The following is a 13,085-nucleotide window of genomic DNA, read 5'->3' as shown; positions in this document are numbered from 1 at the left end:
AAAAATGGAGCATAATAAGGGGGAGAAAAAGAGCAACAAAGACAGTGGAAGAAAGATGAACAGAAGAGGACACTGTATGATAGAGAGAGACTTTTGGGTTGTTGTTGTTTCACTGCTTAGCTTTTTACCTGTTTGGGTGCAAAAAGAGAAACCAAAAAACTGTTTTCTTAGAAAAGGTGGATAACAAATGAGACAATTCTTTTTACTACATCCTCCTTTTGGTGTGAAGGGAGCATCCTCTGGGTGAAGGGATTAGCCCTTGCCAGGGCCTCTATGTTGGTTGGTCATTAGAAATGTGTGTTGGTGAGCAAGGTTGCAAAAGCACACTTACACACATTTAGATTCATTAGAGACTGTTTACCATATACTTAATCACATGATATTATTCTTGTTTTTATTTCTTTATTTTAATTTTATCAGTCTGCATCAGTTCAGTGGTCAGACTGGAGGAGCCACCACCTGGAAGGTTTTCTTTTAATGATATCTTTCTATCTCTAATATTTCTTAACACAAAAATGTGATTAAATGTTGGGTAATGTGGTGGTTATAGTTAAAAAAACTAATAACAAATGAGAAAAAAAACAGTCCCGGCTGACAGAAAAACGTGGTGCAAGCAGAAAAAAAAAAAAAAAATGGAAAGATACAAGTGGAGGGCCACAGACATCAGCAAGCCTACCAAGCCCAAGGAGCTGAGACAGGACAGCATGGGAGGAAGCAATAAACTACACAATGAAAGAGAGTATTGTCTCGTACCGCTCTTTGTACCTCCATTTCTCTTTCTATCACTACCTGTTATCACCTTCCGTTCAAATGAGATGCTGTTTTCAGTCTGGTTTTTCTCAGCCTTACAGACTGCTGACAGACACACAGACATACATACACACACACACACACACACACACACACACACACACACATGCACACAGATGCATACACACAGAGATAAAAATATACACTGACATGCAGCTTCATTCATCTCATCCAATCACCAGCTGATGAAAAGGTCTGGTAAAACAAGTTATTTTGAGCTGGATACAAAAGGCAACCGCACTGAGAGCCAATATGATGTCAGCACTGTGTGTGTGTGTCTGTGTGTGTGTGTGTGTGTGTATGTGTATGTGTGCGTGTGTGTATGTGTGTATGACAAAGTTGGACAGCGAGACAGAAGAGGGGAAGAAGGGGAAGAAGAAGGTCATTTGTTCAAACCAAAAAAATACAAAATAATAATAAAACCTGACTGACAGCTGCTTTTGTACATATAAGGATTAAAGGAATAGTTCAACATTTGGAAAATACACTTTTTTGCTTCCTTTCTGAGAGTGAGATGAAATGTATATCTCATGTCTGTGTTTTAAGTAAAGAGCTGGTTAGTTGTGCTTATCATAAAACTGGAAGCAGGGGGAAACAGCTGGCCTGGCTTTGCCAAGTACAAAAAAAAAGAAAAGAAAAAAGCTTGTCAACTCCTGTAAAACTCTATAATTACCACACTTTGTTTGTTTAATCTCCACACAAACATAAATAAATGTAAAAACAACAATATGTGGATTTAGAGGGATGAGCTGCATACTGGAACAATTTCTTGGTGAGCAACTGGAGTCTTGTCATCACGATGAGATTGCAGGTTTGGTAGCATCGAGTATGAATAGAGAAAATGTGCTCACTGATTGTACCTGGCTTCAAAAGTTTTTTTTTAATTTGGGTGAACCTGCTCTTTAAAAGAAAAAGTATTTATTGTTCTACAAAATGTGACATGCAGCAAGGTTCCTTCTAAAACTTAATTCATCCTGTTCAGGCTTCTTTTCACTGGTATTAGATGTGTGTTTCCTCCCTGTAGTCCTGCAGTGTCTGTAACTTTCTTGCTGCAGCGGCTCCCCTGCAGTGCCCACCCCCACAGCCCAAACACACTTCCCCCATTCAAATGAGTGGGAGAATTGGCATGTTCACCGCAACACCTGATTTGGTGTGAATTCAGCCTAAATGATGCAGTGTTGTGACCTACCAGTGACGGGGCAGTCCAGAGTGAGGTTGGCACCCAGGCGAACGGTGACTCGTCCTCCCACCACGGCTCTCACACTGTGACCCAGCACCACCCCATGGTCTGAAACATTCCTCCATGACACTGCGATGGCTGGAGGCTCTGAGGGTTCACACACACACACACACACACACACACACACATACACACACAAAGTGTATTAACTAATCATGCAGGGATCAATGTGAAAATGTAATCTCCTTTGTTGCCATATTTGTGCCAGTGCTGTCCCATGCAGTCTGTGTCCCATAGCATTACTGATAAGTGTAAAATCTTGCTTATACATGTATAGTATATAACAGTGATAGAAATCAGTGGACATGTAATGATGTACTGTCTAACTTAAGGAACCTTTAGGTAAGTAGTTACATTAACCAATAAACTGTAGTTTAGCCTTTACAATAATTACATATTTCTTACAATAATAATCACATCCTTTGAGTTTTACTGTAATGAGCTGAAAATGTTAATTTTCAAAATTGTAACAGTCAATATTCAGCTATCATCCATGATTTAGTTTGTATTACAACCAAAAAATCAGTGATTGTCTTAAATGATCTCAGTCATCACTTTGAAATATCTGAATCCTACTGACTTTGGTGATCCTCAGACTTTTCATGTGGCACAACCATGATGTTTACTTTTTTGGTTCAGAGGGAAATGTCTCAACAACTTTGGATGGATGTAATGAAATTTGATACAGACATTCATGTTCCCCTTAAAATGAATTGGAATAACTTTGGTGATCCTTTGACTCTCCATCGAGAGTGTAACTTTCAGTTTGTCCAATTCTTTGCTTTTTGAGCAAATACCAACAGAACTAGGTTATGTTTTAAAATAGGGGAGCAAACTTGGAAAGATACATAATTGGCGAGGGAGTCTGGGAGTCCTCCCCCAGAGAAAAATGTAATTTAAGACAAAATTCCTGCATTTCTACACCACCTAATCTCTTGGATTAACCTAACCTAAGAACCTATTATTGGGAATTGCGAGAAAGTTTTAGAGCGAGAGAGCGATGGTCTGAATAACTCACTGCTGCATGGTGCTGCTATTGCAGCACCATGCAGTACTGCTCTGCTTTGTCTGCCTGTACACTATCAATGTCCTTTTTTTGTGCTGTGACGTTAACTGCTGTGAGACCATGTGAAAAGTGTCAATTGCATGAGTCTCATGGTCAATGTGTGAGTGTTGGCAGCCCTGTTAATAGCCATGTTACACTTTAAAGAGCTGACTCTGATTTGGTTCCTTTGGGAACATCCCATCTTCACAGCCAAATCTTGTCTGATCAGGAAGCTAACGTTAACTGGGCAGGCTGGCAAAGTTAGCTTATGTTGACTCTCAAATCAGTTCGGCATTTTGGCAACAGTACAATCCTACTTTTAGCTAATCAGTCGTTTGGCTGGAGTCCGTGGGCCAAGCAGGTTCATTTAACATATGCTAGCCTATCTTTTCCTATGTTCTATTTTCGGTCGGTGATTGCAGTGAAGCGAAATGGAATGTTTCTCACCTTTGCAAATAGTCAGACTCCTGTATGGATTGACAGACTGTGATTCACACAGCATGCTGTGGCAAATGATCAGTGATGAGTTCAACTGAACTAACTCAAAGGGTGGTCCAAAAATGTATTATATTTTTATAACTTGTTTTTGTCAGTTGCTGAAAATCGTAAAATTATCGTTGATATAGGCTGCTTAAATATGATCACCTGATTGCAGGGATTGTATGATGATAAGTTTATTTTGCATCCCCCTAATTGAATTATGGGGATGCATGTGTTCCACTAGCTCCATCGTTCAGGCGCCTAGTACCCACTCTGTGGGTACTACTCTCCTTCACTGCAGTCGCAGCAAAGCAGCATGCAGCTGGGGTGAACTGACAGGGCACTTAGCTCAAACACTCTCTTAGCTGAGGTCAGTGCAAGCAGCAAAGATGTCTTGAGTGACAACACCTTCAGAGAGGAGTGCCCCAGAGGCTCTTAAGGATCCTTGACCAGAGCCTCAAGCACCGGAGGCAGTTCCCACTGGGGGGTAGAAGCACACATCACCGGACGTTGTCTCCTGACCCCCTGCAAGAAACGTTTCACAAGAGGGTGGCTAAAGACTGGTCTGTCACCAAAACCCTTGTGACAGGAAGAGACAGCTGCTGCATGGACTTTGTTAGTGGCACAAGACAGCCCTCTGTCCAGCAAACACTGCAAAAAGGAGGGAATAGAAGCAACTGCATATGTCAGGGAATCTAACCTCCTTTTCTTGCACCAGTATTGGAATCCCAACCACTTTGCCCTATCACAGACAGTGGTGGATCCCAATCTCGCCACCTGAATGGTCTGTGCAACTCATACACAGTCCATTCAGGAGCCAAGCCAGGAGGGGCTGGCACAAAATGGGCAGAATGCCCCTGCCTCCTGGGACAGAGCCCCCAAAACTGGGGGATTATTTAAGGCTGGGCCGCCAGAATTTGAGTCATCTTTTTGTACCACTATGCCGAGTGGTGACCTGGACCTCATCAAGATGACAGCCAACTGCTCCTGTCTCACTCTCTCCAACAGGAGAGGAATGAGCTGGAGGGGCGGAAAAGTGTAAAGCAGCTTTTCTGGCCATGGCTTGTGTGCAAACATGTCCACCCTCAGGGGTGGTTCATCTTGCAGCGTCAGGGAGAATCACAGGGGGTGGTGGGGGTGCCTTCTGCTTTCCTGATCTGGCCCCAGATCTGCTTCACCACCTTGGGGTGAAATCTCCACTGTCTGGCGGGGGGCCACCCATTCGACATGAGGTAAGTCCCCCTGTTCTCCAGTCCCGGGACATGGAGGGCCTTCAGACAACAGATGCTCTGAGGCCCATCTCTGCAGGTCCTCTGCCATCCTCAACAAGACAGCGGACTGAACTCCACCCTGCCTGGTGATGTAGACCGTCACAGTGTGGTTGTTGGTCCTCATTAACACATGTCTTCTTGAAGTTTGATGTGTTGGAGGACAAAGAATACAGACTGAAGTTGCCCTCCCCAGGCAAGTCCCTCCTCATCCCATCAGGGACGTGTGAGCACTGAGACGTAGGAGGTCATTTATCCCAGCAGTGTTCCCTGTGACAGGTACTGTCCCCTAGTATGACCTCTAGTATTGCAGGTCATCCTGCACTGAGGGAGGAATGGTCACCAAGATTGTGCTTCCTGGCATCCAAAAGAAGGGTAGCAAACCACCTCTGCAGGCGTCGCATGTGCAGCAGCCCCAGCGGCACCACTAGGTGGGCTGCTGATATGAACCCCAGTGCCTGCATGATGGTCAGTGCTGTCACTGTTGCACCCTGCCACAGTTTGTGAACTCTGTCTGAGTTCCAACAGGGCAGCCAACAGTCTGCATGAGTCGAGCACAACCCCCAGATATCCCACTTGTTGTTGAGGCTGGGGGCTGCTCTTCTTCCAGTTGATTGCGAACCCTGACTGGGTTAGGTGCAAAATCAACTGGGCTGTGTGGAACATAGCCAATTCTTTGGATGTGGCCATGATGAGGTCGTCGAGGTAAAAGAACACCGACCCTTATGTCTCAATCACGCCGTGTCCACACATTTGCTGAAGGTGTGGGGGGCCAGGGAATAGCCAAATGGCAGTCTGTTATACCTGTAGGCTATCCCCTGGGTCTGAAATCTCCCATCTTCTTGGGAACCAGGTACCCCTTTTGTCCGTTGTGAGTGTGAGTGGGAACGACAGACACAGCCTGTTTCTGTAATAGGTCCTGGATCTCTGCTGAGAGGGAGTCTGTTTCCTCCCGGGAGGATAGACTCACCTCCTTGACACCCATGAATGGAGTAGGAACAAGGCAGACCTGGAGAGAATAACCCAGTTTTAGTGTCCATCCGCTCTGTCAATACGCACTCACATAGCCACACCTCATAAAATTGCATCAGGGGACGAGCGACCAGCTGCGTAGCGTCAGTCTGGAAGTTGTGGCTATAACAATGGCAACAACGGGAGGCAAGCGTATTAGTCAGAGCCGCTACATCGGGTGAGGTGTGCTTTCTGACAGCATCACATCGAATATAGCGCTCATGCAACGGTACAGCGCTGTGATGTCTCTGAACATCACTGCAGAGAAAAGGCCAGTATGAAAGAAGCGGTCTGTGAACGCACCACCACTGGCCGCTCTGTGAACACAGCAGCAGGCTTTGCATTATTGTGTTCAATTCTCCTTGTCTCCTGTGTAGATATCGATTAGGAAAGACATGCCACACATGCACTTAGCTCACTCTGGGATAAGTATGTGTCAGGTGTATTTCTCCCTGACAAAGAGATAATTCAACTTGACTCCACACATTCAGCCAGAGAGGTATGTTGTTCATCCTGCCTCATGACAAAGCAGTAACAGTGGCCACAACAGGGGCAACATCTGTGTGTGTGTGTGTGTTATGCACCACTGGCTAGCTCTGACACTCCATGCGAAATGGAATGAACCAAATTCATCATAGAGTCCAGTGGAGGATGGAGCCTGTGTCAAATAGAACTAATGACATTGCCATCAGCCTCAGCTGTACTTTAGTGCTAATTAACAACTTTTAGTATGATAACCAAACTTAAGATGCGAACATGGTTAACATTACCTGCTAATCTTCTGCATGTTAGCATTGTCATTGTGAGCATGTTAGCATGCTAACATTAACATTTAGTTCAAAGTACCACTGTGCCTGAGTACAACCTCACAAAGACTTTTACTGGGAATCCACATTAGAGTAGAAATGTCAGCAATGCCTAAGTGCTACTGAATCGTCCTTTTCAGTGCAATCAGCTCTGACCTACATTAGGACATCACTGTCCTCAGAAACAGCTCCAGAAGGTGGACAAACTGTCTTCACCAGGCTGAGTCAGAAAGTTACTGGACAAAAAATATACATATGATTATAGTAAAGCCAAAAAGCTCATTGCGAAAGTTTGGGCCTTGATTAAGAATACGATTAAGAGATAAAGTTAATAAGCTCACACTGGGACGTTTGTGAGATTTGAATGGCTTTGTACAATAGATTGTGCTTCATTAAGCCTGCCAGAGAAAATAGACTCGAAGATTTAAAAAATTCTGGCTCTGGGCTCTTGTTGCAAGTAATACCCCTCTCTCCCATGTTTCCTGTCTCTCTGCACTTTCAACTGTCAAATAAAATAATTGCCAAAAATAATCTGTAAGAAAAAGTTTAAAGACAAGTGTGTTGCATGGTGACGCGTGTCTCTCAGTGTGGATTCATAGTTTTGATAAAATGGGAAGTGTATCTTTTCCAGGAGACAGATGAGTAACAGATGTAAAAAAATGCTGGTGTGGATTGCCAATAAGTATTGTTATTTATTGCATGAAATGGTGCAATATAAATGCACTTGAACTTAATGTTGGGTAAGTGTATGTTATTCTAAACATATTTAGAATGACAGTATTACAGTGACAGTATTATTAAACTGCAGATAAGGAAGGTGTACATAATAATGAGACTTGAGATTAATGTATTGAAATCAAAGGGCGCACCTGCCACCAGTAGCTGAGATGTCTCAGAGTCTGAGCCATATGTGTTGGCAACTGTGCACTTGTACTGGCCTCTGTCAGACGCTCTGGGCTGCAAGATGTGGAGTCCTCCCGAGATATCCCATGACACCCTGCAGACAGAGAGAGTAAACATGTATTTTTACTACCCAGCTCTTTCCAGCTGTGAATCAAAACCTAAAATGCTGCTCACATCACACTTTTTTTGTTCCTTAAAGCTTTTGAATAAAAGAGAAAGAATAAACCATGTGGGATGCTTAGAAGTGTTGTAACCAAATTATCAATATTATAAGATGGAGCTATGTTTTTGGTAAAACAAGGTCGAAATCTGTTTTGACTTTTTATGGACAATAACTGCGAAATGTTCAACCACAGACACATTTTTTTAGCAGACTAGATTGTTGGCTAGATTGTAGACTTGTCAGTCAATTTAATTGCTCATTAAATACTACAGGAGTTATTACTGGTTGATTTAGTTCCTCAGTTGGGGTTTATCATTACGTTTGAGGTTAGCAGTGATCTTGAGTCAGGTCTGGGCTGTTAAAGCCATGCACTGCTTTATGGATCTCTTTGGAGCTTTAACCTCAAAGGTTTCTATCCAAACCTGCACAGGGCGAGCCCACCGCACTAATACAGACTTCTCTAAACAAAAGATCAAAGCCTAATGCTTGACCCAAATTCTGAATGGATATTTTAGTGTAATGTAACTTTATTCAACTTAACTCGCTGTCCAATTTCTTTTCATCCAGAATTCATTTTACTCTATTTTATTCCTTTTTTCTTCCATAACACAGCTTTTAATATACATACACTACAATATGCCTGCATTAAATTTAATATCTTAAGCAATTTAGATATGTTCAACGGCTGATAGCTCTGCATTGCAGTTCTGCAAGAAAATGTAACCTGCATCCATACTTTCCTTTGGTTTTCTATAATATTTTCTAAAGTACACTATAGTGTTTTGTATAATATCCACAGAGAGAGGATATCAATGTGGATGTGTTGTGGCAGAAAAGTCTGCACAGGATTTAGACAGACTGTCTTTAACTTCAGCATGAACAAAGTACTGTAATTTGCAGCTGGTAGCATCAATTTAGAGGTGTGGTTCAATTACAAAATGTGACTGAAATAGACATAAAGTAACTGTTTTTGAAACAAAAGCAGCTCGGTTTGTGTCACTCACTCACTGATGTTTGCTGTCACATTGATTTCAACTGCTGGCTGCAGCTTATGTATTTTGCAGCTCAGCAGGTCACTCACTCACAATGCTGTGCAGTCAGTGTTTTCTCTCTCAGCAATTAACTTAGTGAGTACAATAATATAATTACCGATAAAAATTATGGCCAAAACTACAAAAATAAAACCAAATTTGTAATAAATATCAATGACCCTTTAAACCACTAAGCCTGACATTGTATGTGGTGCTATATCTCTGGCAATAGAACCCCTGGATACAGAAAATGTGTTACTGTGCTGCAACATTTAAAAGGCAAGGAAGTGCCACTGAAGCTGTGGAGTTGAATATGTAGGACATTGGTCCAAGGTGGGAACATATAAACCATTAGAGCTTTGAAAGTGTGCTGTCACATTCTCAGGAACAGCAGCTGCTTGGCTCTGTAGTGGAGCTGGGATGAATGGAAATCACACTGCACCTGTAACATGAAACCAGCTCAGGATAGAGTCAGTGTACAGGTTAAACAGAAATACTGTGGGCTTAAAGTGATGTACGTAGATACAGTGCAGCTGAGTGACTTGTGTATGTAGAGCAGATAGTCGGTACATTTTCTCCATCACAATTATTCTTATGTTTATACCAACACTAATGTTAGTAAAGCAATATAAGAAAAAAAAGTTGCTCTACTTTCTTTCCAAAGTAATACTGATGTGAACTGTTCACCCTTCAATGAAAGCAACAGACCTCAGTAAATCTGATAACAGTTCTTTTAAAAGGTCAGCTTCAGCACAGCATGTTGCAGAGAGCTAACTTCAGCTGTTATCGTGCTCAGTCCACTCCACAGCTACACGGCTTTGATAAAATGGGAGTCAAGGGCAAAACTATAGAACGTTGTGTTTTACTCCACAGTCACATGGGTCCTGTAAATGTCAATCAAATCTCTCTTTGGCTTTGAATTGGTGTCTGTCTTCCTTCCTTAACGATTCTCTCTCATGGTCAGATTAAAAGAGCAGTCTGACATTTTGGGAAATGTGTTTGTTTGCCATCTTACCCTGCATCAAATGAGAAGATCAATATCAATTTCATCTCTGTGCATCCATACAGATCGGTCCAGGACATGATTAGACCAGCTGTGCACCATGACAGGGAAAACTGCTAGGCTAGCTCTATTAGAAGTAGAAAAAAATACATCTTCTAACAACTCCAAAGCTGTCTTATTTACATGTAGTATCTTGTGCATTTAACACGTTTTAACACACGACATTGTGGTTCCATTAGCAATTAGCATTAGAGCTGTTTCTTTATCAGCTGGGAGCAGTGGCTACAGGCAGCATCTCATGAGTCCTGTCATACTGGGGAAGCCAGATTATATTACATACAATATTAAGTATGTAAATAAGACAGACTTGGATTTAGAATATGTACTTTTTCACTTCTGATGGAGTCAGGCCTGTTTCCATTCTTTGTCTACTCTAGACATCCCTGACCTGAGTGCATAGAGACGACACTGATATAGATCTTTTTTATCTGGCTCTCTTTCTCAAAATTCCAGACTGTATCTGAGGAAAAAACAAGCCACAGAAGAGGCAAGTTAAAAACCATTAAGGTCTCAATATGCTTTAAGAAAAAAACATTTGTTTGACTCATTGACCACGTCTAAAGGCAAAGCTGTTTTACTATTTTTCTTTTCAATTGTCGAAACTGGAAGGCAGGGTGAAACTCCTCCTCCTGGGATGCCTCCCGGGTCTCACTCCAGGAACTCTGTCTTTTGCATGTCTTTGTAGTCTCGACACAATTAATCACACAAACAGCGTATGCTTTCAGACAGTCTCTCCTTGAAGACATTTCTGGTGTTGCACTTGATTGCACACATGAAAAATAAAGTGATGGAATTTGTTTGAAAAATAAAAAAAAGGAAGTTCAAACCCTGCCTGCTTTTGCACCTATGCAGACCTGGTTATATGCTGCATAAAGTGGGTGTGATTGTCAGATTGTCTGTTTCAGAGAGCACCAGTTTAGTACAATTTCACCTAAGTTGAGTCCTGCGTTATTACCCAATGATGTGGCCCTATTTAGATTTCTAAAGTAGGTTGTGTTTAATTCAATTACAACAAACTTACTGACACACAAAAGTACTGGTTGGTCTCTGGGTTTAATAAAGCTGCCATGTGAAGTGCACTGGTTACACTGTACTTAATGCGAGCTAGCAGGCAACAGGATACACATACACAATAAACAGAGGGTGGGAGGTGGAGGGATCAATAGGGGTCGAATAACTTTTGCCATGGGTCCCAACTAACAGGTTACTCCAGCTGTGTTCCTGATGAATGTAAAATTATAATTTTAGACTGCTGTAAGAGGGCTAACACTGAAGTGAGGACATTACATTTGAATTTGATACCATGGGGGAGACCAAAGCAAAGACACAAAATCAGTCAATCAGATGTTTTTTCTGTCTTTCTAAACTATCGAAATGGTGCATGTTTTTATAGATTTTACAAGATCTTGCTTAGCGCAGTGAAGATACGAATCAAACACTTGTGACTGGTACACTTTAGAGTACATACTGCACTGGCTAAGCCTGATATAGCAGCATTCTGACAAACCAGGCTGTGCACAGTTCAGCAGATTTGAACTTGTAACATAATAACAGCACGCAGTCCAGAGGTTGTCACTGCCTGTTAACAGGGACGGCTTGGATAAATCAAGAATAGGGCATGTTGTTCAAGGTATCGGAGCAAAAAAAGCGCTCTCTCTCACCAGTCAGTCATGGTGTGATTGACAGCGCCTAGAGCAAAGTGGTGATGGCTTCCATATGCAACTGCCTGCTCCTACACAAAAGAAAGCCCCAGAGCGGCAGCTCTCAAACTCAACGTGCACTTCAAACCTGGGAGTTGAACAAATAAGAGTTTCTTCTTTTAAAGGTAGGGCTCTGATTTTTAGTTGACAATGCCATTACAGTGCAAGTTCCCAAAAGGGCTGCGTGTGTGGTCGGTTTTCTTCTCCCATTAAATGCCTTTTCAAAAGGTCATCAATATTCATAGGACCACAGCTAGTCAATGAGACAGAAACTCAATAGAAGTTCACTTGTATGCCACAGGAAATGCCATACACTGCACTGTATCCACAGGCTGTTAAAAATAATCATCACAGCTCAGAAATATGGTGCATCAGCTCATCTGAACAATTCTGGACAAATTTAAGGAAGTGAAATTGATGACCCCAGATACACTGTTTAAATCTGCTGGTTCACCCCATGAGCCCCCTGTTTCAAATATTTAACAGAAATATAAAACATGCTGTGTCTGCACTTCTATTTTCCCCATTTTGCCATATCAACACTCAACCTGCCTGAAGGAAGAGGAACCAACAGAGGAACCAGTCAGGCTAAGAACATGCTGATCTGTGAAACTGTCTATTACAGTTAGAACAATATATTGTTTTGCTGATATATCCTGTTGGCCAATATTGGCCTTTAATCTGACTTAGTCCACATTCAACTGAATGGATGTTCTCTGTGACCACAACGCTATAAAGAAAGCCTGAAATACCTGCACTGAACTTTTGAAGTGTTCCTTTTTCCACAAGGGGTTTAAGGTGCTTTACATCTGTAGTTTGGTTCATTTGGTCTGGATGAAGGAAAAAATATACTGCCTTTTATTTCTGGTCTAGTTTGTGTTTTCACTGACTTAATACAAAGAAACCAAGAGGAGCAAGCATTAAGTCACTGACAGGGAATGCATCCATTAGACAGTTTTGGCAACTGTCATCCTGTGTCAGTGAATCCATGAATGATAGTGGAAGAAGTACTGAGATCTTTTACTTGTACTAGTAAAAGTAGCAAAACCACAATGACAAGGTACTCCATCACAAGTAAAAAATCCTGCTTTCTAAATGTTAATTAAGTAAAAGAACACAAGTATTGGCAGGAAAATGTACTTAAAGTATCAAAATGCAAAATGATCCAATTTAGAGTTATATATTTTTCATATATACAACTGGAATATTAATACTGATTCATTGACATGTATATGTAAGCAGCATTTTAATGCTGTCAAGGTACAGCCATTTTTAATAATTTATACTGTTGTGTAATATAATCTATAACAATGCATTTTTTGTAAAGTGATCATAAGCTTCATAAAATTAGCTAGTAACTATAGCTGTGAAATAAATATCGTGGAGTAAAAAGTACAGTATTTCCATGTTGAAGTTGAAGTACAAAGTAGCATAAAGGGAAGTTCTCTGAAGCCAAGCTGCTGCTAATGTTCACTCAGCTTGTTTCTCTGGTAACTTAAGATCCAACGTCCGATGACTAAAATCTTTCATCCGGTTAAAAGATATACTTAAAAACAACCAAGATA

General features: G+C 41.6%; 1 protein-coding gene across 2 annotated transcripts in view; it reads right to left on the bottom strand.

The window, feature by feature from the left end:
• Nucleotides 1-13,085, bottom strand: part of adamtsl3 (ADAMTS-like 3) — a 301,025-nt gene that overhangs the window by 33,192 nt on the left and 254,748 nt on the right. For both annotated transcript variants that reach the window (XM_067597526.1, XM_067597534.1), the window contains 2 exons: nucleotides 7,530-7,657; nucleotides 2,000-2,137 (listed from right to left, as the gene is read on the bottom strand). In XM_067597526.1, the coding sequence (XP_067453627.1) occupies nucleotides 2,000-2,137; nucleotides 7,530-7,657 (266 nt within the window). The remainder of the gene's footprint in view (nucleotides 1-1,999; nucleotides 2,138-7,529; nucleotides 7,658-13,085) is intronic.

This window comes from Thunnus thynnus, chromosome 1 (genome assembly GCF_963924715.1).
Source record: "Thunnus thynnus chromosome 1, fThuThy2.1, whole genome shotgun sequence".
Taxonomy (NCBI): domain Eukaryota; kingdom Metazoa; phylum Chordata; class Actinopteri; order Scombriformes; family Scombridae; genus Thunnus; species Thunnus thynnus.
Note: the sequence above shows the minus strand (reverse complement) of the source record. Positions and strands in the feature narration are given on the sequence as shown.